This window comes from Vanessa cardui, chromosome 11 (assembly GCF_905220365.1).
Source record: "Vanessa cardui chromosome 11, ilVanCard2.1, whole genome shotgun sequence".
In the NCBI taxonomy this organism is placed as follows: Eukaryota; Metazoa; Arthropoda; class Insecta; order Lepidoptera; family Nymphalidae; genus Vanessa; species Vanessa cardui.
In genome coordinates this window covers 13,453,186-13,478,262 of record NC_061133.1, presented here as the reverse complement: position 1 = coordinate 13,478,262, position 25,077 = coordinate 13,453,186, and the positions used below count along the sequence as shown (strand labels likewise).

At 35.3% G+C, this 25,077-nt stretch overlaps 2 protein-coding genes across 5 annotated transcripts; both read right to left on the bottom strand.

Moving 5' to 3' along the window:
• Positions 1–20: 20 nt before the first annotated feature.
• LOC124533405 (glutamate receptor ionotropic, delta-2) lies at positions 21–4,228 on the bottom strand. Its single transcript, XM_047108637.1, has 7 exons — positions 4,220–4,228; positions 3,796–4,056; positions 3,228–3,376; positions 2,375–2,753; positions 1,612–1,898; positions 1,056–1,204; positions 21–948 (listed from the first exon to the last, which is right to left on the bottom strand). Exons 1-7 carry the CDS (start codon positions 4,226–4,228, stop codon positions 80–82), a joined length of 2,103 nt encoding a protein of 700 aa, XP_046964593.1. The 3' UTR covers positions 21–79.
• Positions 4,229–5,339: 1,111 nt separating this feature from the next.
• On the bottom strand, positions 5,340–21,034 carry LOC124533698 (peroxisomal acyl-coenzyme A oxidase 3). 4 transcript variants are annotated; one of them, XM_047109145.1, is made up of 14 exons: positions 20,968–21,034; positions 20,242–20,434; positions 19,843–19,980; positions 19,449–19,764; positions 13,934–14,105; positions 12,914–13,053; positions 12,340–12,482; positions 11,870–11,972; positions 10,519–10,653; positions 9,841–10,074; positions 8,059–8,213; positions 7,211–7,342; positions 6,228–6,380; positions 5,340–5,726 (listed from the first exon to the last, which is right to left on the bottom strand). In XM_047109145.1, exons 2-14 carry the CDS (start codon positions 20,392–20,394, stop codon positions 5,616–5,618), a joined length of 2,085 nt encoding a protein of 694 aa, XP_046965101.1. In that variant the 5' UTR covers positions 20,395–20,434; positions 20,968–21,034; the 3' UTR covers positions 5,340–5,615. The 4 variants fall into 4 exon arrangements, with proteins under 4 accessions (XP_046965101.1, XP_046965102.1, XP_046965103.1 ...); XM_047109146.1 differs by having other exon boundaries at positions 20,953–20,971; XM_047109147.1 differs by lacking the exon at positions 20,968–21,034 and adding an exon at positions 20,597–20,613.
• Positions 21,035–25,077: the final 4,043 nt, after the last annotated feature.

Here is a 25,077-nt window from a genome sequence, read left to right as displayed (position 1 = left end):
AATTATTGAATGACTGAAATATTTATTTTAATTTGATCATGGTGGATTGTAAATAATTTTAATAAACAATACTACAACTCTACAGCTTGTTTTTTTTGTTCATGTAATAAATATCTATAGCATATTTATCAAAACTTGGATCCTTTTTGACAATAAAGTTCCAGTGGACAAATTCACCGATTAGACATATAAAGCTCAATGTGTAACCGATAGCAAGTGCTAAAAATGCACAGTATAATTTTTTCAAATTGATTAACGCTTTGATTTCCTCTTCCTTTGCGTCCATTGATCTTATTTTGTACATGATGTCACTAAGCCATTTCTCCACGAGACCGACTTCTATGATTCTTTGAATATAAACATCGGCTAATGGTTTCAGAGGCGAGTTTTTATGAAAACCAATAGATATCGGTATGTTTACGACGCAATCTGACATTATATGCAAGTTTCTGTCCCCTTTATCGTTATCTTGTGTAACATCTATTGACATTGAGTTATTCATATTTAATTTTCTTTTGACGCTCAAGTACTTCAGGTAGTCTGAGCTGTCGTAGTAAGCGAAAACGCCTTTCGCTATTTTCTCGGCGGCTTTCTCGGGATTCTCAACGTTTTCGAATCTTTCGGAGATCTTTTGTCCCATTTCATCTAGCGAACCTTCGAAGAATTGTTTTGTTTGGAGCCCCCACCCACCGCATGCTATTTTGCTATTGACCAATTCTTTCAACGTATCAATGGTAACCCGTGGTGCGGGATTGGCTAGAATAGCGGTCATACTCGCTCTATACGATACGACTAATAGAATGCAATAGAGCCAGTACCATCCAGTTAAAAGGCGGATTGACCAACCAGTGGGCAACTTGGGTAGAGATACAACGAGTAACATTCCATACGTATAGAGAATGCTGTTTGTTATTTCGCCGAATAAATATAGCCCGACGGGTTTTGCATCTGTAACGTAAATATTGATTTGCTCTCAGCTGACCTCGGAGTATCGACTTTAGAGTAAATCTCAGGGAAAAAGGACAAAAAATTGAATATTGTTGCTTCATACTTACAGGTATAATTTTTTTCATTTGCCTCATTTTTGGTATTTTTATTATTTAATGGTTTGTAATTCAAAAGATTTATATAATAATTGGCTAGGCCGTAAAATATAGATCCGGTTACTAACAAAACTAATAAAACAGCGATCCACATGTACAGACTGTAAAAATATAAATTACTGGATTAATATACAGTAAACCTGTTAATACGACATAAACAAATTCAAGCACATGGTTGAACATTTTGCTTCTTGTTAGAAATTATCAACGAACGAATGGCGCGTTGACTTGTCTGGGATACTTCTAAGTTTTGTGTACTTATGTCGGACTTCGAGTACCAGGGTCTTTTTAAATAGCTAGAAAGTATTTGGAGTTCAATATTCAAGTTTATTATATAATAGTTGAAATTTTGCAAAATTTTGGAATATCCTACATATTAAATACACCGCCTCAGTCTTTAAGTACAATTCTAATCAATGTAGTACAATGTGTCCCTTTTATTAAAGTTCGACAGTACTTTAATCATTAAGATTTAAAACATATTTAATGAAGCTTGGCGCATACTTACTTAAATGGTAGAATTAGCGTTTTCCAAGAGTTATCCGATAAAGCCTCTGGAGTTAAGAAAGTCCAACACTGAGATGTGTAAGGGTTGCTCAAATCTAATAATTCCAAATGATAAGGTGTGTATTGTAAATTTCCGAGAGCCAAATCAGCTTTGCCGCTCACCACTTCGCCGAGAAGACCGGAGTAAGAACCGTTACTGTCCTTCTGACCCCATTTATGAATATATGAATCCAAGGGTTCATACAAATGGTGCACAAAGTTCATTTTCTTGGCGAGTGTGTTAAGAATCTGTTAAATCAAAATCATAATAGATTTTGATTATAAAGGATTAAATATTATTTTCACGACATGCTTGTAAAATTTGAGTCGAGATGGCCCAGTGGTTGGAAAGCGTGCATCTTAACCAACAATTGCGTATTCAAACCCAGGCAAGCACCGCTGATACATGTGCTTAATTTGACTTTATAATTCATCTCGTGCTCAGCGGTGAAGGAAAACATCGTAAGGAAACCTGCATGTGACAAATTTCATAGAAATTCTGCCACATGTGTAATCCACCAACCCGCATTGGAACAGCGTGGTGGAATATGTTCCAAAACCTTCTCCTCAAAGGGAGAAGAGGCCTTTAGGCCAGCAGTGGGAATTTACAGGCTGTTGTTGTTGTAAAATTTATTAGTAGCTTGCTGAACCTGCGTATTTAACCACGCGATATTTAGAAAACTTTACCTACAGCTTACAAACTTCAATAATATTTAAATACTTACTTCAATTTCGACACCGCCAACTTTGTTAGTGGCATTCGACTTCATCACCACGACTGATGGTAGATGATCAAAATAAACAACATTTAAAACTTCCCCGTTAAGATTTCCAGTTTTATCCGCAAAGAGATCTCTACTATAATGGAATTGTCCACTCCATGTATCGACTCGTCTTGATATAAATATGCCTTTGATGGGATTTGGGAAAGGAACTGTTGAAAGGTCGAACCAGGCCTTATTTTTAGCTTTGCCAATAACTCTTCTATGATATTTCAGAAACACGACATTTACAATTCGTTTCCAAATGTAATGTAAGCTGCTGTGAAATAATCTTACGTCATGAAGAATTATATATTTGGCTCGCGTGTCTAATATCCTGTACCTAAAATAATGGCTTAAAATTACTATAATAGTTAAAAACAAATCAGTATCAAAGCAGTAAATGCTGCAGAGAACAAATGGACTTAAGGCTTGACTTCATGTGTTTATGCCTATACCTCATTGTCGACAGCCGAGATGGCCTGGAGAGTCTAGATGGCCTAGTGGTTAAAACACGTGTATCTTAAACGATGATTGGAGGTTCAAACCCAGTCAAGCACCACTGAACATTCATGTTCTTAATTTGTGTTTATAATTCATCTCGTGCTCGGCGGTGAAGGAAACAATCCTGAGGAAACCTGCATGTGTCTAATTTCATAGAAATTCTGCCACATGCGTATTTCACCAACAGGCATTGGAATAGCGTGGTGGAATATGTTAAAAGGGAGAGGAGGCCTTAGCCCAGCAGTGGGAAATTTACAGGCTGTTGTTGTTGTCATGTTTATATAGAAGTATAAAATATATGAATAGCTTTAACCTATCTCCAAATCTTAAAAGTCCCGTCAATTGAAAACCATTAGCCATAATAATAGTATACATATTGCAGCCATCCCTCCTCGCCTGCCGTAAAGCTTCTAAAGTGTCGTAGTTAGGGGATAGTAAATCTTCGTATTCCTCCACAACGATCTAAAAGTAAAATTATGAATTATGATAAATCTTATTGGATACAGCCTGACCGATTTCAGCCACGGTATGTAATCTCAATGGGGACCAGTCAACTACGTAGAATATATAACAGTGCATAAGAATATATCCTTATAATTCGATGGCAAAAACAAAAGTTATAGGTACGGCATCTGTATTTTTATTTCTTCGATTTAAAACTTATTTAATAATCTCAGAATAAAGGACAGTGCTTACACTCCTGTATCTCGGAAATCATTGAATTATGAAAGTGAGAGAATAATCGGTGTATACACGCACTTATATGATACGCTGTAATATGTCCCGCGCAATTGAGAATAACGGCCGTGTAAAATTTCGTTCAAGAATACATTATTATTAAATAGAAACAGTTTCATATCACTAAAACTTAATTTTCATACCATAACAATTGGAACAGCAAAAGTTCGTTTAAAAAAAGCCCCTTCGAATACGTTTAAATACACCGCGTCGCATATAATAACCAGGCAAGTTACGCCATCTTTCCTGACCAAACCATTCAACAAATCTATTAGTACCAATTGTAGGTCTTTTCGTACTTGTAATTCATTCACCAATATACCTAAGTCTGCCTGGATTCTAAAAATACAAAATAAAATATATAAAACATTATTTCTGTCGACGTTTCTAAATCTATATATAAACTCAAGAATTGTTTAAATCTTCATTTTATAGTATCATATTCATTCGTTGATATCATTAAAATAGTATGACTTTCATGATCCGATTAGTATCAATGCATACTAATTGTACAAAATTTGAGAATCTGTATATAACAATAGGTACCCTTTATTTATCAAGACCTGCCTTGTTCATGTTGGGCTGTCGGTCTATTTTTTTAAGTCAGCTTCGCTACTTCGCTTACTTGGTGGTAGGGCTTTGTGCAAGCCCGCCTGGCTAGGTACCACCCACTCATCAGTTATTCTACCGCCAAATAACAGTACTCAGTATTGTTTGAAGTATGAGTGAGCCAGTGTAACTACAGGCACAAGGGACATAATATCTTAGTTCCCAAGGTTGGTGGCACATTGACGATGTAAGGAATAGTTAATATTTCTTACAGCTTCATTGTGTATGGGTGATGGTGACCATTTATCATCAGGTAGCCTATATGCCTGCCAACCTATACCATAAAAAACAGGGATTTTATACCCAACGAATTCCGCATATTCCGCACTTCAATCTATGCCAAAAGGAGACTTCGCAAGGGCTTTTAAGTCAGAAAATCCTATATTAAACTCCTTTTACTTATGCCATAAACCAATTTAAAAAACTTACGGAATCATAAACGCCGCAAAGAAAACAAATTTAACAACGATTCCCGCCATTTTAGCTGAACGAATGAAATGTTGAGTCAAATCAAAATCCATTTTAAGGCAGACTAATTGACAACCTCTAATTCCGTATTCAAAGCAATTACGTTGAACCGATTTGTAAATAAATAATCATTCAATTTGAACCGTATAAAGTGGTTTAAGACTAATACATAAATTAAAAAGGTCAGCATTTTGATTAAAAATAACAAAAGTCGGTATAATCTTTTATTACTAAAACATTGTATATATCTTTAAACATTCTCATTATTGTACATAAAAACAATAAAAAAATATTCCTTAAAAAATTTTTTTATTAAAAATTTCAACCGTTTAACAAACCACCATTAAATATATCTTTTAAAAATGTAAATCTTATCATACAATATAAATTTTTTTGTGCTTAATTTAAATAATAAGATAATTTATATTAAAACATTTTATGTTACGAATTTTAATTGACATCAAGTACATAAGTATTTTGTATATTGTTTCTTTACATATTTATTTCTAATATATAGTAATGGCATTTATATACATATATTAATATTTTAAATACTTTTTATTGTGATTTTTCTTGTCTTATTTCAAGATAAACGAAAACAAAAATAACTATACACGTAAAATAATATAAAAAAGCAAATAACATTGTTGTGACTTAATTGTATGCATATATCACATTATTGTTTACAAATTGTAGCTTTTTCAAATGCCAATTACAGCACCCTGTATACAAAATTAAGTTAAGCAACCTGCTTTATATAAAAATAAGTGTATTGCACTTAAGTCGTACAGAATGTGACAGTTGGGAATACGTTGAGTGTTTTGCATCGTACGGGTAGTGCTTGAGCATATATATATGTAGGCGTGTGTGTGTGTGTGTGTGCGCGCTATAGCTTGCTGTGCAGACGCGCACGCCAGTGCACGACGTCACGCCACCACGCCGGACGGGTCATCGACCCCGGTGACGTCATCACCGTGTTCTGGATGTGTTTGTACACCTGTGCCAGTAATATAAACACATTAGGTATAAATGGGGTAACATGAGTTTCAATCTTGTATTATTAATTAAAATCAGGTCTCTATGCACTTACATTGTTTTTATAATTCTTTGTTTTTTGAGGTGTAATAAGTTTATATGTATTTGTAACTCGACATATATATAAAATTATTCTGTGAGATCTTTAGTGTTTTTTATGCTGACTCTCTCATTTATTGCAAATTGAAATTGTAATACATATTTGGTATTAACGGGCATCGTCGCGCCATGATGCGTGTGATTCAGAATATACGATGTTTTAAAAGCTCATCTGGGTTGATACCTTCCACCCATTTACCAAACATTACTTCACTTAAGTTACTACAACACTTAGTACTTTTACGTTCCGGTCTGGAGTGCGAACGATTCAATACAACAACAGGCACAAGGGACATAACATCTGAATTTCCAATATCGATAACGTATTGGTCGTGTCAGTGATAGTTGATGTGAGTTAGCAGACCTGTCCGTCAGCCATGCCGAGCACGGAGTTAAGGCAGAAGTCAGGCGGCGCTAGTGTGTCTGCGAGCGCGGGCGCGTGCGGGCGCAGCGCTGCGCATGCGCGAACCACGCCCTCGCGCAACCGCGCGCCCTCCTGCGCGCGCAGGTAGCCGCCCTGGGGGAATTATATTGCATGGGTATACTCATGATATTTATATGAAAATAAACTATATCATAAGTTAACAAAAAAAAGTTACAGCCTGTAAATTTCCCACTGCTGAGATAAGGCCTCCTCTTCCATTAAGGAGAGAGTTTGGAACATATTCCACCATGCTGTTCCAATGCGAGTTGGTGGAATGCACATGTGACAGAATTTCGATGAAATTAGACACATGCAGGTTTCCTCACGATGTTTTCCTTCACCGCCGAGCACGAGATGAATTATAAACACAATTAAGCACATATATATAGTGGTGCTTGCCTGGGTTTGAACCCGCAACCATCGGTTAAGATGCACGCGTTCTAACCACTGGGCCATCTCAGCTAACTATATCATATCACAACTAAATTCATTTATTTGTAAGTTTAGTTATTTCTGGTTTGTAGACCAAGCGGCAATACTTAGTATTCTTGCGTTCCAGTTTGAAGGATGAGCGAGTCAATATGACTATAGGCACAAGAGACAATACCGTGCGTAAAAAAATATGAATTATTACTCATATCAGCATGATATGAGTAATAATTCATATTTTTTTACAGTACCAATGCGGTGGTGGTGGTGAAAATCAGGTGGCCGATTTACAAGTAGGCTTAATTATTTTACTTAAAAATATGTAGTTGAAATAAGTTTTACCAATAGTGTGACTAATTTTTTTATGTTTTATTATTTGAATTTTTGCCACCATTATAATATCTGTTTAGTAAAAAGAACGACTAGTGTAGATTACCTAGATGGCATTCAGTTCAATTTGCCCATACATTTGTTTAGGTAGAACGATTACTTACAATATACAGAGTAGCCATATGTTTTTCTAGAAGAAACGCGCCATACAATGACACCATTTGTAACAAAACTTCTCTACAAGGAGCGTCTTCGAAAGCGTTCGCAGTTTTGTAGAAGTGGTTCAGTATGTAGTTCTAGAACAATTCATTAAACATTACGATATAATATATGCACATATTTATTAACTAAGAACATTTCAGAGAGTAGGAAAAAAGCTGAAAGATACGACTTTATTACTGATCTTCACATATATCATAAGAATAAAGTACATAAGAGATTATTCTTTTTGAAACGAAATCGAAAATTTCACTCTCTCTCTCTCTCTCTCTCGCTCTCTCAAAACTTCTTGTCATTCTGATCTTTCCCTCTCTTTCAAAATCGCCCCGTCTCTCTCTCTAATGTACACAACATTAGAGAGAGACGGGGCGATTGTGTTTTTAATAATATTATTTTAACATTTTTCCGTTATTATTTCTTGTTTAAAACATAATAGCGAAATCAAATTTACTCAATATGGGTGCCTCACGGCACCACTCTTTTTCATAAGATTGGCTTCTTAAGGTGGTTTACTACTAGCTAACATAGTATATTATTAGCGTAACTGACACGCGGAAGAAACATAATATAATATATTATGTTTAATGGCATACTTGAAATAAAACTAGTTATAACGGATTTGATTCGCGTATATTAATTATTTTTGACATCCCGACGTTTCGAGCACTTTACAGCGTTCGTGGTCACGGGTAGGTAGTAGAGTCTACCGCGATACGCGATTCAAATCCGTTATAACTAGTTTTATTTCAATGTGTAATAATCGCGAAAATTTAAGACAACATTAATGGCATACTTCTCCATATATGACGGACAACGAGACCGCGTTGTATGCTTGTGATTCGTTCTTCGCTTGTAAATTGTCTTTGCCCTCACTCTTCAGCTTGGAAACTTTTTCGTAAGTCATCTTTAGCACGTATGCGGTCAGCCATTTGTACATTTGTATCAGGTCTGGAAAATAATTTAAGAATAAATGTACAAAATCAAAATCAAAATAAACTTTATTCAAGTAGGCTTTAAAAAGCTCTTTTGAATCGCCATCAATAAAGTGAAGCTACCACGTGTTTGGAAAGTAGATTCTACCGAGAAGAACCGGCAAGAAAATCAGTAGTTACTTTTTGTCAGGAAAATAATAAAAAAAAGTACAAAATTAAAATAAACTTTATTCAAGTAGGCTTTTAAAAGCTCTTTTGAATCGTCATTTTACAATAAAGTGAAGCTACCACCGGTTTGGAACGTAGATTCTACCGAGAAGAACCGGCAAGAAACTCAGTTGTTACTCTTTTTCAAAATTTAAAATATACAAAGTCATGTTAGTTAATACAATTATTTAAATTAATATATATTCTGCTTGAAAGTCAACAGGTATTAACTCCACGCTTTTTATCATCTATAAAATCTTGTATCGAATAATATGCTTTTTCTACCAATGTATTTTTTACAAACGATTTGAATTTATGAAACGGCAAAATTAAAAATGTCTGCCGAATTTTATTATAGAAACGGATACCTTGCCCCAAGAAATATTTAAGGATTTTGCGGAGTCGGAAACTTGGCTTTATAAGCTTACCTTTACTTCTAGTGCATATACAATGATTATCACAGATTTTATCAAAGTGATCAATGTTACTGTCAATATATATAATATTGTTGTAAATATATTGCGACGCAACAATGAGTATTCCTACTCTGTTAAAAACATCCCGAAGAGAGTCTCTAGCTCCAAGATTATAAATAGACCGGATTGCCCTCTTTTGTAAAATGAAGACAGATTCAATATCTGTAGCGGTATCCCAAAGTAATATGCCATATGGCATAATACCGTGAAAAAAACCGAAATATACTACTAGACGAGCGGTATCAACATCAGTTAGTTGTCTAACTTTTCTAACCGCGTATCCTGCGCAGCCGAGTCTTCCTGTTAGGGATGATAAATGAGGACTCTACTAAAGTTTGGAATCTAATTCTTTTCCTAATAACACCGTAGTATTAGCTTCTTCAAGACGGTTAAAAGATATCTTATAATTTTGCTTTCTAATATTGTAATTGTAAGGTAAAAACTACACATTTTGTTTTTTGTGCATTCAAAACTAAATTATTTACTGTAAACCAATCGTGTATCTGTGATAATGCACCATTCACAACGTCATAGATTTTTTCCTGTCAACCTTAAAAATCAGTGAAGTATCGTCAGCACACAACGCTATATCACAAATGCTTTTAACATAGAAAGGAAAATCATTTATATATACTAGAAATAGAAAGGGACCCAACATTGAACCTTGTGGAACACCCATTTTCAACGTGGATCCAGAATACTTTATTCCATTAATGAAAACTTGCTGGATTCTTTTACACAATACAAATACAATTCATTTAACCCTATTTCATTAAAATAATAAATAAATTTTAGTCTCATGTAGCAAAAAACCAAATTAATCTAATTTAAATTAAATAAATACATAAACTCTATGTTATTGACTGTCAAAGTCAAAGACAGCTTCCCAATTTTAATACTTAAGGAGCTAGTCACAATCTATACATCGCCATATTAAGCTATGATATTAAAACAACTTACTGCAGGGATCTATTAGTTCCTCAACGGTCGTCCAGGGGCACGTGGTCTTCAGAAACTCGTCAGCATTTTCGAGGAACTTCAATGACCCCAGAGGCGTATCTTCATCTTTGATTTCTCGCCTCTTCGGCCACATGGTCAGCAGCCAGTTGCTACTCTGCTGCAAGAGCAGGCTGTTCTCGCCCTCGTACGTGCAATTTGCGTCATTGTCGTTTCTTAAGTCGCCCAAACCAGCGGCTGCGGTTCATATGCACGATTGTAATTATTACACTTTATATATATTGTTGGAATAAACAAGTACGATCTGCGTCAAGTCACACAACTTTCCATTAAAAAAAAATGCGGGAGATTCGTAGTTGACACATTGAGAATTGCTATTATAATTATTACGGTGTAATGTGATTATTGATGGTTATTTGTGTTGTAGACTAAGTGTTTTTCTATTGTGGTAGATTGATTGTTATTTTAAATTAAAGATAATTGTTTTAGAGGTTAACCTACTTCCTGCTTCTGGTTCTAAAAATATATATTATTTTTTTTATTGCGTCGTAATATCATACAAATAGAGTGCAACTACATTTTTTTAGTTTGTAATGTAATCTTTTAGTATTACATATTATGCTACATATTAGGGACATAGTTGAATATCAAAAATATACGCCATAAACAGGCCGCACTGACCTCGCAGGTATCCGTGTCCGCCGGCCGCCTCCCGGCACGCCTGGATGGCGTCGCGCGCCGCCCACGCGCACAGCGGCTTGGCGCTCGCCGACAGCGCGTGCAGCTCCACGCCGCGCGCCGCCGAGCCCGCGCGCCCTGACGCACGCGCCCAGTTATATAACGCACACACGCGCACGCACGCACACACGCATACAGACACACGAGCCGCCACGCGCACAGCGGCTTGGCGCTCGCCGACAGCGCGTGCAGCTCCACGCCGCGCGCCGCCGAGCCCGCGCGCCCTGACGCACGCGCCCAGTTATATAACGCACACACGCGCACGCACGCACACACGCATACAGACACACGAGCCGCCACGCGCACAGCGGCTTGGCGCTCGCCGACAGCGCGTGCAGCTCCACGCCGCGCGCCGCCGAGCCCGCGCGCCCTGACGCACGCGCCCAGTTATATAACGCACACACGCGCACGCACGCACACACGCATACAGACACACGAGCCGCCACGCGCACAGCGGCTTGGCGCTCGCCGACAGCGCGTGCAGCTCCACGCCGCGCGCCGCCGAGCCCGCGCGCCCTGACGCACGCGCCCAGTTATATAACGCACACACGCGCACGCACGCACACACGCATACAGACACACGAGCCGCCACGCGCACAGCGGCTTGGCGCTCGCCGACAGCGCGTGCAGCTCCACGCCGCGCGCCGCCGAGCCCGCGCGCCCTGACGCACGCGCCCAGTTATATAACGCACACACGCATACAGACACACGAGCCGCCACGCGCACAGCGGCTTGGCGCTCGCCGACAGCGCGTGCAGCTCCACGCCGCGCGCCGCCGAGCCCGCGCGCCCTGACGCACGCGCCCAGTTATATAACGCACACACGCGCACGCACGCACACACGCATACAGACACACGAGCCGCCACGCGCACAGCGGCTTGGCGCTCGCCGACAGCGCGTGCAGCTCCACGCCGCGCGCCGCCGAGCCCGCGCGCCCTGACGCACGCGCCCAGTTATATAACGCACACACGCGCACGCACGCACACACGCATACAGACACACGAGCCGCCACGCGCACAGCGGCTTGGCCCTCGCCACGCACACACGCATACAGACATACGAGCAAACACGCGTCTCGCACGCACACACTCACACGTTGCATTACATACACATACCCGCACATTGTACGCACACTTGCGGATGCACTCACACGTTGAAATAAATAAGCAAACCCACAAATCGTTGCACACATACGTACGCACTCACACATTGAATTACATACGCCTGCGCGATTACACCAACTTCGACGAACGCGCGTAAAGAGTCACAATATATACTTGGTGATTGAACTAACCGAGCAGGCTGTCGATGGTGATTCTGACGTGCAGGTCGCCGAACCAATTGCAGAATATGCGGAACGCGAACGTCGTCGCCAGGTACGGCAACAGGCGGACTTGCTGCGGACATAACATTTGGAAATATTACAAATCTCACAAGCATTCAAAATATACATTATTTACCTGGTTTTGTGCAATCCCGCCTGGGTTCCTACTATAAGCGAGCAGTAAAATAACTGAAGAGAGATACGACTCATGAGAAGGGTAAGTGAGCCAGAGTAACTTCAAGCATATAACATCCCAGTCCCCAAAGTTGGTCGCATTTGCGATGTAAGGAATAGCTTATATTTCTTACAGTGTCTTTGTCTATGGGTGATGGTGATCACTGTACCATACGATCAAAAAAAAAATCGATTACATTACCAGAATCCCAGAATTAAATTCTATGATGGGTTTGGGGCAATATGCCTAAAAATGTGATATTTACCTGTTGTTGATATTCGAGCACGGGTGTTTCCTCAATGGCATCTTGCGGCCCGAACTGTTTCCTTACGGCAGAGTACCTGATCGCTATGACTATCGCTTTCTGAAGATAGTTTGTCGATATCGATGTTATATGCACTCGTCCACCTAAAATATTTAATGGATTAGAACCAATTATTATTATTAAATGCAATTATTCATGTGGTTTTTATACTTCCACTGAGAAAAAGTGAGAAGTTAACAAATGTAATTGCTCAAGAGACATAACATCTTAGTAAGTGCGTATGCTAGCGTGCTCTTGTTTGTGTGTATGTGTATGTTTGCATGTATAAGTGTGTGCAAAAGAGAAAGAGAATGTGCTAGTTCGAGTATAATATAAGTCTTGTGAACTAATCATTACAGTGTGTATACCTGTATGATACAATTTGTCCGATATTGTAAAAAATGACCCCTCTGCAGGCGAAATCTTGTCAGCAAATGAGGGATTATTGTGATTTAATATCAAATCAAAGATTTATTACATTACAAGGGAGGATTATGAAACATTAAATTGTATTGATGATAAACACTCATAATACCTGATAATATTCCCAAAGATGCGCCGAATCTCTTACTGGGATCCCTGAAAGGCGTTTTATAGTCCCCATTATCGTCAACTCCCCCCAATTTATCCAGTGCATACTCCTTTGGTATGTGGTAATTGTTGAACATGACAAATCTGCAATTAATAATATTAAATTAATTATAAGTTTTGAAAACAACACCATGTTGTTTTAATATTACAGTACGAATAAATCTCCTAAAATAGAGCGTGGTGCTACGTAATAAAAGAACCTTTTGGGACGCATCAGATAGATTCAAATCACAGGGAAATTGGATAAAGATACGGCCAACATATCGAGGATATACGCTGAAAGCAAAATCCACCATTCCTTAGATCTTAGAAACTACTTGCCTGTAAATAAATTACACTGATTCTTACTTCAAACTGAAACATAATTATTAGATATTGCTGGCATTCTGGAATATGCAAGTTTATTTAGTCCCAAGATCTTTGTGTAAGCTCGCAAAATAAATACCATTTTATTATCGAGCTACAATACTCTGTACGGTGTTGTCCGGTGTTTTCCGGTGTCGAGTTTACGTAATCTAGAGTAATTACTGACCCAAGACTCAAACATATTTCTTATTCTAAAAGTATGTTAAGTTCAGCTTCATACAAATTTGAATTTTAATTTAAGGCCATTAAGGCCAGTTCAGTTCAGCGACATAGAGTCATATATTTTTGGTCATTAGGACTAAAATTCCAGCCTAATTTAATGCAAATAGCTCTGTGTTTTAAAAGAGGAAGTTTGAAAGTGGCACCGATAGCCGAGAAGTTATGTGAATGTAATTATGTAATGAAACGATGGATGGATTGTGTTAAAGATGATATGGCTGGAAATAATGTTACATGTGAGATGACGTCACATAGAGTAGTATGGAAGAAAAAGACATGCTGCGCCGCCGACCTCAAGTAAATAGGGATAAGGGCAGGTGGATGATGATGTCTGTTTTAAAGGGCAACATATTCAATAACCATTGTAGAGGATACCTACCCATTGTCAACACCATTCAATCCAATCTTCTCTCCAATATCCCCTGCCGTTACTCCCGGAAACGTTTTCAGGGTCGTCGGGTCTCTAATGGGAACAACGAATGCATGCAAGCCATGATTTTTCCCTTTCGATATAAGCATTGCGTAGACAATCGCGTGTGTTGCGCATTTTCCTAGAAAATCATAATAACGTTAGCGGCTTAAAACAATTGTTGTGTTTGACCTTGTCATAGCTGATGCATGATGAGAGATAATATTTAAAAAATAATTAGCAGTAAGTTTTTGTTAATCTGTATAAAAGATAAAACGCCGAGATGGCTGAGTGGTTAGAACGCGTTCATCTTAACCGATGATTACGGGCACTAAAATTTCATGTGCTTAATTAGTGTTTATAATTCATCTCGTGCACGGCCGTGAAAGATAACATCATGATGAAACCTGCATGTGTCTAATTTCAACGAAATTCTGGCACATGTGGATCCAACCTGCCTTGGAGCAGCGTGGTATAATATGCTCCAAAACCTCCTTTAAAGGGAGAGGGCTTAGCCCAGCGATGGTACATATTGTTGTTGTATAAAACTTACTACTAATAAAAATACGAGATAATATATAATTTATTATAAATATAATATTTAAGATTATGCTTGTACTTGTGTCTATACATTTGTTTTCGAATATATTCGACTAATTATATCATTAACATAATAAAGAATACAATGACCGATTGCTGAATAACGTCCGATTTAATTATCTGATAAAAATAATAAAATAAGTAGTAAACATCACCTCGATAGTACAATACATGTTGTATAATATTTAATATATATAAAAAATAACAAAAACAAAAAACGACTTCAAACAAAACAGTATTTATAAAACAAATTAATGTGCACTAAAAATTAAAAAAATAATTACGTATTCAAAATATTTTTTAGAGTTCTTCTAAGTAAAATGAAATGAAAAATGTTAGACTACTTAAAAGTCGATTTACGTTTGTATAATGTAGGTAAAATTATTATTATATTTGGAGCCGGTATCCTAATAGGGGCCAAATATCTACCAGTGTTTCTGTGCTGAATATTCCTTATGTAACAGATATGATGACAGTTGACAGATAATATAATCAACTTTTCCTTTATATATCTGTTGCACTCATCACGTGAAGGTCCTAGTGACCTTCGATTAGATAAAAAAATAGCTATAATCCTTAATAACATACTATAAAACCTTTGATTCCGAGATATATACCATGATAAAGCAATTTATATGACATTCGTAATGTACGTCAATTATATGTCCAAAGATCACAATTCTTACATATAATAGTTGGCCGACGTGTCTGATCAAATCAAAATAAACTTTATTCAAGTGGGCAACTTTATTCAACTTTTTTCAAGCACTTTTGAATCGTCAATTAACAATTAAGTGAAGCTACACCGGTTCGAAAAGTAGATTCTATCGAGAAGAACCGGCAAGAAACGCAGTACTTACTCTTTTTCAACATTTAAAAAATACAAAGTCATGTTAGTTAATACAATTATTTAAATTAATATTTCCTGCCTGGAAGTCAACAGGTATTAATTCCACGCTTTTTTATCATCTACAAAATCTTGTATCGAATAATACGCCTTTTTTACCAATGGATTTTTTATAAGCGATTTGAATTTACGAAACGGCAAAGTTAAAAATGTCTGTTATGTAATATTATACATAATATAAAATATAAAACCTTCTCCGAATCGTGCTTTATCTTCAAGTATAACTTTTATATATACTGGTTTAGTTTTTGTTAACAATCACGGGAAGTCTATATTCCTTCACATTGTGTTTTTTAATGTCCCGATTAAGCCCGATAATTCTTAATTGCAATTTATTACATTTTTACGATTTAACAAAGAATTAATTTTAGAGAGAGGCTAAAATTTACTGGCCGGTTAAAGAGCATCGCTATGGTTGTATATAAAAAAAAAACGTGCGAACAGACGTTGTCAGTTTATAATTAAATGAAAAAAAAAAAACAAAAAAACAGGTTACCTAATTTGTAAATACTGTTGAATAAACGGTTAGTTTAGCGTGTTAAAAAGATAATTAATTAAAACACTAGAGGGTAGTGTTTTCATTAATTATCTAAAGCTAAAATACATATACTTACAGATTATTTTCCACGGAAAAAACCGAAAATATAATTTAGTTTTTTTTTTTTAATTACCTAAAGAACAAAGGTGAAGCGGACGTGAGACTCGGCTGAAAATCATCAAGATTAGATTTCTTGTAAATATACAATAGTGAGATTCTATTTTTTATTAAAATGACGTATCTTTATGACCTGAGATAATTTAGTCAGGTTTATTTTTAGTTGAAATGACAATTAAGAGTCCGTTTATAAAAAAAAATTTAGTCCACGAATGCAAGACACAGGGGCCGATTATACTCTTGGGACTTCTGTATAATATGCAGCACTGTGTGGATGTGGTGTGCGCAAGACGGTTCATGATCACTCTTGAAAACAGCTTATAGACGTGACTCAGTAGGGATATAGGACGATAGTTCTTCAGCAGGGTTTTGTATCCCTTTTTGAAGACCAGAACGACCACACTCCTACTCCACGCTACCGGAGTTCTCCCTTCGAAGAGAACAGAGTTAAAAAGCTTTTGGAGTTCCTTAAGTACCGGATTACCTCCTGCTTTTAATAACTCTATAGAAATACCGTCCTCTCAGGGGCTTTTCCATTTTTAAGCTGTTTAAGAGCAATCTCGATTTCGCCAACACTGACTTCAGGCAGGTCTTCGTCAATGGCGTGTTAATGTAGCTCTAGAATCCTCATTTTCGGGATCAGGTCGAGATGCATGCGATGCGTATAACCGGCCGTGGAAGTCCACTACTTCCGAAAGAACTGCCGGCTTGGAAGAAACGACTTCTCCACTTGCTGTGGTCAACTTCGTCAGGTGGCTCCTTATAAGAGATTGTACGAACACCTTAGACTCCTGATTCTGCTCGATTGCTCTTTCAATCGTAAGAGTATTGGACCACCGGAGGTCGTGGCATACGCGCTTCCTGATCTCTTGGTTAGTTGCCGCTTGTCTGTCGAAGTTTCTTCATTAGCCTTAAAGTCTCTTCTGAAAGTTTGCATGCCACAAAATCTTGTACCTTCTTCCCTGAGAATTCGAACTACATTTTCTAGGGTCTGGTTTACGTCTGTTGTGGTTTTCACGGCAGCGAATCGGTTCTCCAGGTTTGACTGGAACGTTTCAGATCCCGCAATGGGTTGGAGCAGCTTTGGTCGGAGCGTGGACTTCATCAGACGGACGCGCTCGACCCTAAAATCGATATTCAGAGAGCCTCGGACAAGTCGGTGATCACTACCGGTATTGAACCTGTTGATCACTGAGACGTCTCTGAATTTTTGCCTCTTGTCTGTCATGCTGAAGTCTATCTCATTTTTTGTCATAGCATCAGGGCTGTGTCACGTCAACTTCCTCGAGGTCGGTGCGTACGCTTGCACCACCTTGAGGAAGTTGACGTCTCTTTATTTTGATGGCTATACCGCCATCATTCGGTCGCCAGAGCCTCGTTTGCTAGTCGTAGTGAGATTGGCTTTGCTATTTTTTATTATTGTCTAAGCATTAAAATAAATATCAACAAGAACAAGAACATGAAATTAAATATTTATATATCCTGCCGTAATTCATTCATAAAAATTAATTCTTTTATATCTTTAATATAACTTTGTATTGAGTAATAAGCCTTTTATATATACTTGTTTTTTTATATGATCTTTATTTTTTTAAATATTAGTAGGTAATATTAAATATACTCAAAGTTAAAACCTCTGAAACGCGTGGAAAATCATGTAGAATATTTTTTTATGTATATTGATTTAGATTATTTTCAGCCAGGCTTTACAAAAAACATACACTCATATTATTATATAGATTTGTACCATAATAGCATAGGAAAATCAAAATGTATACGGCTAATTGAGCGGACTTTATCTGACGTCAAATGATTTCCATTTAATTACGAAACTACTTTCTGTTCAAGTGTCATTTATGATCATTTCCGATCTGCAAGCCTTACTGCAAGTTCTTACATTTTACGCAATACATTTCCTCCATTCCCGACTAGATATTTCGAAAATAGCGATTCAGACGTGTGTGAACTATCGATAGTTTGGCTATCGATAGTTTGTCGATAGTGGACCATCGATATACAACACTAATGCAGACTAACCATTTATAAACGGATGCAAAACGAGTCAAAATCGTGTATTAATTCTTTATTTTCACGTAAGTTTTAATTTTCCATTAAAACATTATTAAATTAAAATAATATGTAAAGCTAATGACGCTAACGGTTCGGAACGTATATTTCACCAAGAGGAATCGATTACTGTAACTTCTTTGTTTTTAAACAGACGACACACAAAAGTATTAAATCGTTAGAAAATACATAGATTATAACTAGACATTCCGAGTTATCGTGTAACATGTATTTTACAAATTATTTGAGCCTATTAAAAGAAATAACAACATTCATTTACATAAAATTAGTATATTAAATAGCGTTATTTCATGAATTCAATTTAATTTATCATATGCCGATAAAAACCGTGGGTTATAATTATTATTGTTCCATGTAATACGATACAAAATTAACGGCAGTTAGTCTTAAAAAAAAAATACATTACATAAACCTTCCTAATGGAAGCAATGCTTTCAAATAATTCCTACTAAATCTACCGCCATCAACAGTACAGTATATCCTGGTGAAACAGTTTATAGCAATGTAAATAGACGAAAACAATGGAAATATATTACCATTTTAATGTTTTAGAGGTCAAAAGGACAAATATGTCAAAAGTTATGATAATTAAAATTACTGGTATAACTAAATACAGTGTAATACAAGCTAAAAATATCTTTTTAAATTTTCATTTGATAATGAAACTTAGATTATATATAGTATCTATTAGTCAAAGTCATATTATTATGCAATTTTTAATTACCACCCCACCACTGGGAATTTTTAAAACTTGATTTTGTAATTGTTCATCTTTTGTTTGATAATCTGGGGTCTAAAATTCCATATTTAAATCTATCCATCATTCCATATTTATATCTATTTAACATACATGCAATACTTTTATTGAATATCAAATTACTACTGCCAGTTCCAAAGAAACTCCTCAGATTTGAGAAGAACTAGCGAAAGAATCTCAATATTTTTTGTAGGAAATGTGTTTACTTTTTTTTAATGATAAATTATTTATTTTTGAAACTCCTGGTATCAATTGTTTCATTACTAATTTTTTTAAATAACTAGGTTTTTTGAAAGATGTTTGTTTATTCATATTTAGGTATTTGAAGGTCCTGGGGTGAAAAAGGGTCTCAATTTTTTCCCAATTAAATTGAATATTTTTTTATTTACCCACTATATAAGACCTATTTCTTTAATTTAACTCTTTTTATATTCAACACTGTTTATGAAACATAAGAAAATGAATGATGTACACTCACCCAAGGATCCAACCCAAAACTTAGCAGCTTCAAAATCAGCGGAATGTAACACAAATTGCTTTGTTTCAGGGCAATAAGTTGCAGTTGTTCTCATGCCCTTTGCATTGGAGCCGTGGGATACTTCAGTGAGGGCAAAGCATCCACCAATCTTTCCCATTTCAGTGGCTTCTATAAAATCATACAAGTGAGGCCCTCCACTTCCTTGAATTGTGTTCGAGAACATACGGAATGTCAGAGAAATTTTCACAGCAAGTGAACTATTAAACATAAATAAAGCTTCCGACCATGCTTGGAATGATTTTGGCTCTTCTACAAGCTAAAAAATAATCATTTTTGTTTATTAAGAAAAGTGCATGTACATTTTTTTGTTGTGTAAGTAACATGAATGACTTACCAGTTCAGAGGGTAAAAAATTCTCATTAAATATGGCATACATGCGTTTCACTGTTATACGTCTTTCTTCATCAAGAGAAAGTGATGTATCAGAATGTTGAAATAATGGATTACTTTCCATAAACTTCCACATATCATGCTACAAATAAACAAATTAAGAATATGTATATTTTTATTTCATTTAATGATATAATTTTAGTTTGTAAAACATTTCTCAATTGTCTTAAAGACTTCAAAGTCTTAAATTAAAAAGTTTTAAATTAAATAATAAAAAAGGTAGCTAATTTAGTGGATATTGCGATTAAAAAAATAAACTTTGTACCTTGTTGTTACTTATTAAATATTTTATGATTAAAATCTTAATCATTAATCTTATACTTAGTTAAGTTAAAGTACTTACTTTAAGTTTAATTGTTGTCATATTATCATAAACGAGTTTCATAACACGCCAATTAAATGTTGCTTTTTTTCTATAATCATCCAGTGGTCCATTTGGTAAGTCGGGGAAATAGCTTTTTAACTCGTCCATGACAATTTTTTTTGAAGATTCCATCGTTTTCTAACAAATAACAATGACAAACACCACTCACTTTCTGTAATATTGTAATTACTAATTTAATGTTTCACTTATATATAAAACTGATTAAATCGACAAAAAAGTTAAGCCTTAGTTATCACATATCAACAATATTGTGTTATGAACATTGAACTTTATTATAGACAATTTATTTGACATTTAAAAAACAAAACACTACCTATTTAACACTAATTAATACTTTTAATATATTTTTATATTTATAAATTGCTCATAATTTTATTTAATAAACTAAAACAAATGAACACTTTTCCGATCTTTTTGAATTTTAACATTTAAAACTTTTAATGAAATGTAAATTTATGCATTAGATAATTGTATATTTTGTGAGAATTTAAAAGTTAAATTCATGGTAGATAGAATAATGATTACGATATTTTATGCATTTACATAAATAAACGTTTTAATATATATGTACATTTAGTTTAAAACATTGAAACTATTATATTTAATAAATTTAAAAATGCAAACACTATAAAGTCTGCAATACACGTTGGGCCAGCGCGATGGACCTACGTTAAGATGATTTACCGCGAGACCAGTAGTAATTATACATGTCAGAAGCTAGGTCTGCGGGTCACAGACCCAACGTGAATACTGTTTGCTTGACACTTGTTGAATGAGTTGATGTAGTGCTAGTGTTTGATTCTTTCGTTCAAGGATGAAATATAGATACCTCTTACAGCCAATGAAATATATTTTTGTAGCAAACTACTATTATGAGAGACATAAAATTAAGACACGAAAGAGATAATTTTTCAGATGCAATAGAAGTTCATAACTTTACCGCAAATTAAGTGTCAGTCGCTCTATATATATCAACTTACACTTCATCGTTTTTTAACTAGATAATTTATTAATCTATAAGCAACAAAATAGATAAACATGAAATTAATCTTAAATTGAAAAACAATACTCTTTATAACTTCTTTAAATCTATACATTGTGTAAGGAAAACCAGAGGAAAGAATTTATTATCGATATATATTTATATACTGTATATATCGATAATCAATTCTTTATCGAAAGAAAAACTATAACTTTTAGTAGAATATACAATGTGTTGTGTTGTGTGTTAATGTTATTAAACATTAAGATAATAAGATAAAGTTTATGAAAATATTTTTGAATTTAAAAATGTCGTGTAATACATCTTTGAAGGTACATTTGGTGTGTGACTGTTGTTTGACCACGGGTAGCAGGAACTTAACTTTTAGTTGTCAAAAGTTCAAAACAAATAAAAGTAACATATGAAAATTATTCAAATGGCGGAGCGTCGCTAGAATTTCTTTAAAAAACATTATTAAACTGAAATAGATGAACCCGTTTTCTTGAAACGATGGGTATTGGTGAGTATAAAATAAGATTTTTTTGTTCTACAATAACAAAGTTTCACCGTAACAAGTGTTACCGTACGTTATTTTTCATTTAAAAAAAAAAGAACCGGTGAATCACTAGTCATAACAAAAAAAAACTTATGTACAAAAAAAAAACAGTTTTACAATCTTTGCTATGTTGTTAATTTAATAAAATAATATAATTTAATAAAATAATTTTATAAATAAAATAAACAAATGAGGCATCCATGTAAATAATAATGATTGAAGACTTTAGAAGTATAAGTTTATATACATCAAGTAGTACATCCAGTAGTAGATTTTTTTGTATTACCTATGTTACAGGATAAATTTAATTTAACTCTAGCACCTTTCTGTATGTAAAAGTGGTCGATTTATAGGTAATATACACTTAGCCCATGAACTCTGTATCTATTTCTGTACCTTATAAATAGTTTGATTATTTAATTCTTTATTATACGTATAATTTCTGTATTATATCACATTTTATTAAAAGTTCTTCTTCTAACAATAAATAAATGGAAAAAAAAGTCCTTCGTAAATTTAATGTGTCTTATCCATGATTGAGTAAAAGAATCTTTTTTAATTTTTAAGTATAAATTATTTTTTCTAATACTTATAAGTTACAAGATGCAACCTTAATCATCTTGCTTAAAAATTAACATAGATTACTTATTAATTAAATATTTATTAATGCTATAATATGGCTATTTGACAATGTGAAAAATTAATTGTGAATTATTGTAATGAGTGTATATTATGAGTTTAAAAATGATTATTTACTAACGAAAGTTGAAAATAATACTTAATTTATTCAAAAATCCATAAATAAAAATGCATTTTTTCAAACATTTGTCACATGACACAAAACACTCCTCATGGCCGGGCTTATGATGAAGTCACTTTCTTGTAAACTTTGCTTTTCTACTATATGTACCACAGATATTTTTCGGCAAATATGTACAAGAAATAAAAAACACAACTTTTACTGGGTTCCTTAACTTCTACTAAATAATACAAAATGGATTTTAAAAACCAGTCAAATAGCCTATTTTTTTAGAGATCATAATGTTAAAAGGCATGAAACAAAATAGTTATGAATGATAAGCTATTTTAATATTTAGACGTTTGCTCAATAGCTAGCTAGAATACCTGAATCTGGACAAATGGTTGGGCAAGCCATACTGAATTCTCATGCACTTATTTTATGTTTATCCACCAACACATGGATGCAGCACAAAGCACAGTAACTATCAGGCTTTAAGCAACACCCTACCTTTAAAAAAATAACTGGGCATTATAATTATTGTTCAACCTTAATTAGAGAAGTCCATAAGTTACAAATGTAATAGTTTATTAAGCGGTTTGAAAAGCATGAATAGCAAGTTTCTCAAACTGATAACCTAATGTAACAATGTGTTTGTTGAATGAAACTTTTTAAAATGATTGCATCCATTAATTTACATTTTTTCAATTTTGATAATTTTGTTTTAATTCTTTAATTTTTTTATAAATATTTATTGAATTATAGGCATGCTAGGTACCTATCCAATGTATATGTTGCAGCCAGCTGGTTCAATTAGCCTTTTCATTAATAGCCTCGACACTTTACTAAAGGGGGCCGGTCAATCAGATTCCCGAATGACAACCCCCAATATATCCAGAGCCATCTCATGTTATGCCTTTGGGAACCCCCGAATTTGGAGCTCTGTTTGTTTATTTAAATAATTTGCTCACAGTTTGGCCTTAAGTATAGTTTGAAACATACGGTGCGATCAGAAGCGTAGATTTAAATACACATGCTCCTTGCTTTTTTTCGGTAAATAAAATTTTAAATTAAATATTTTATATATTTTTATAACATAGGTGGAAAATGCAACTTCAAATATTTATTTAAAAAAAAAAGTACCATTTAAATCAACTTCAACTTTTAATTTTTTTCTATAAATCTTCTGATTTATAAAAAAAAATTAAACAATGGAAATTTTTCAATATTTAAACAATAATTATCGGTCCAAATTTAAAAATGCGGAATGAAAAACGATTTTTTTAATTGCCTTTTTCCTCAAAAATACCTTAAAAACAAAAAACTAAAAAAAACATCTCATTTTTGAACCCCCAAAAACCTCTGCCGACGGCCATGGGTGTCAGTACACCCATGATGACAGTTCGTCGGCATAGCAGTGAATGTTCCCATTTATTTATAGCTGATGACGACTTTAGTTTTTCTAAAGTTTCTGCTTCTATGGAAAATGAGTCCAATGAGAACTTTGCTTCCCCCGGAACCGTTCATAAAAGCAGAGCTCTCATTAGATATCGCTCGTCGCCCGTCGCTCGCGCACAGTTTGCAGAGGCCATTACGCGGGAATAAGAAATTTTTTTTTTTTTTTTACTTTTGTCATTTCTGAAATAAAAAAAAAGTTGGGAAGATTTTTATTAATATTTGCTTATGCTAGTTGGGGGCCCTGTGGCTCGGGGGCCCCGTATAATTGATACGGCAGATACGGCGGTAGCTACGCCCCTGCGTGCGATAACTTTCGAAAATACGTAGATATCTGTTTTTTTTTTTAATTCTGTGGCTATTGTATATCTATTTCTATCATGAAGAGCATGTCTATCTATTATATTATATTATATATTTCTACTTTTAATGTCGACTATCGTCACACGCCTTTGGATAAATATGTTAGTTATTTCTTACAAATATGGCAATTTCGATATACATAGAAGTCAATGTGAGCAGAAACATGTGAAAGAAATTGTCGGTTCCTTGGGGCCCTCTCAAGACAGGGGCGCGTGCCCCGTGAGCCATATGGTAAATACGGTAATGAATACATCTTCCATTCATAGAAAGATAACTCTCAAGTAAATAAAAAAAATAATAATATCGCGCCTATATCGTTGATATTTCGAACCTCAAGCGATCAGTCTCAGCGGTCATTTGGAGGGAAAACCCAAATTGGCTTTGTGTGCTCAGCAAGGCAAGACAGTATTTCACGTCGGCCCTTGAGTAAGACTATACTGGGCGCAAATTCGGCCCCACATGGAATACTGCTCTTATCTTTGGGCGGGCGATCCCTAGTACCAGCTCCTTTCTTTCTTTGAATAAGGTCAAATGACCCTATTCACAGCGGAGCGGCTCGAATTGTCGACGATCAAGCTCTTTCCAACTTTGCATTTTCTACTGAAATTTTCAAGGGCAATGTTCCTAGGAATTCTACGGATTAATACCGGCTGCTGAATTTCACCTTCGGACATCTCGTCAAAATTCGTAATTTCACCC

Bases quoted from the DNA above. Each gene is read 5' to 3' on its own strand.
- LOC124533405 (XM_047108637.1), bottom strand. The intron at 1,899-2,374 runs GTAAGTATTTAA...TTGATTTAACAG, and splicing joins TTGGCGGTGTCGAAATTGAA to ATTCTTAACACACTCGCCAA. The intron at 1,205-1,611 runs GTAAGTATGCGC...ATATTTTTACAG, and splicing joins ACGCTAATTCTACCATTTAA to TCTGTACATGTGGATCGCTG.
- LOC124533698 (XM_047109145.1), bottom strand. From the start codon at position 20,394: ATGGAATCTTCAAAAAAAATTGTCATGGACGAGTTAAAAAGCTATTTC. The intron at 10,075-10,518 runs GTCAGTGCGGCC...TATGAACCGCAG, and splicing joins CGGACACGGATACCTGCGAG to CCGCTGGTTTGGGCGACTTA. The intron at 7,343-8,058 runs GTATGCCATTAA...GAATTGTTCTAG, and splicing joins TGTCCGTCATATATGGAGAA to AACTACATACTGAACCACTT.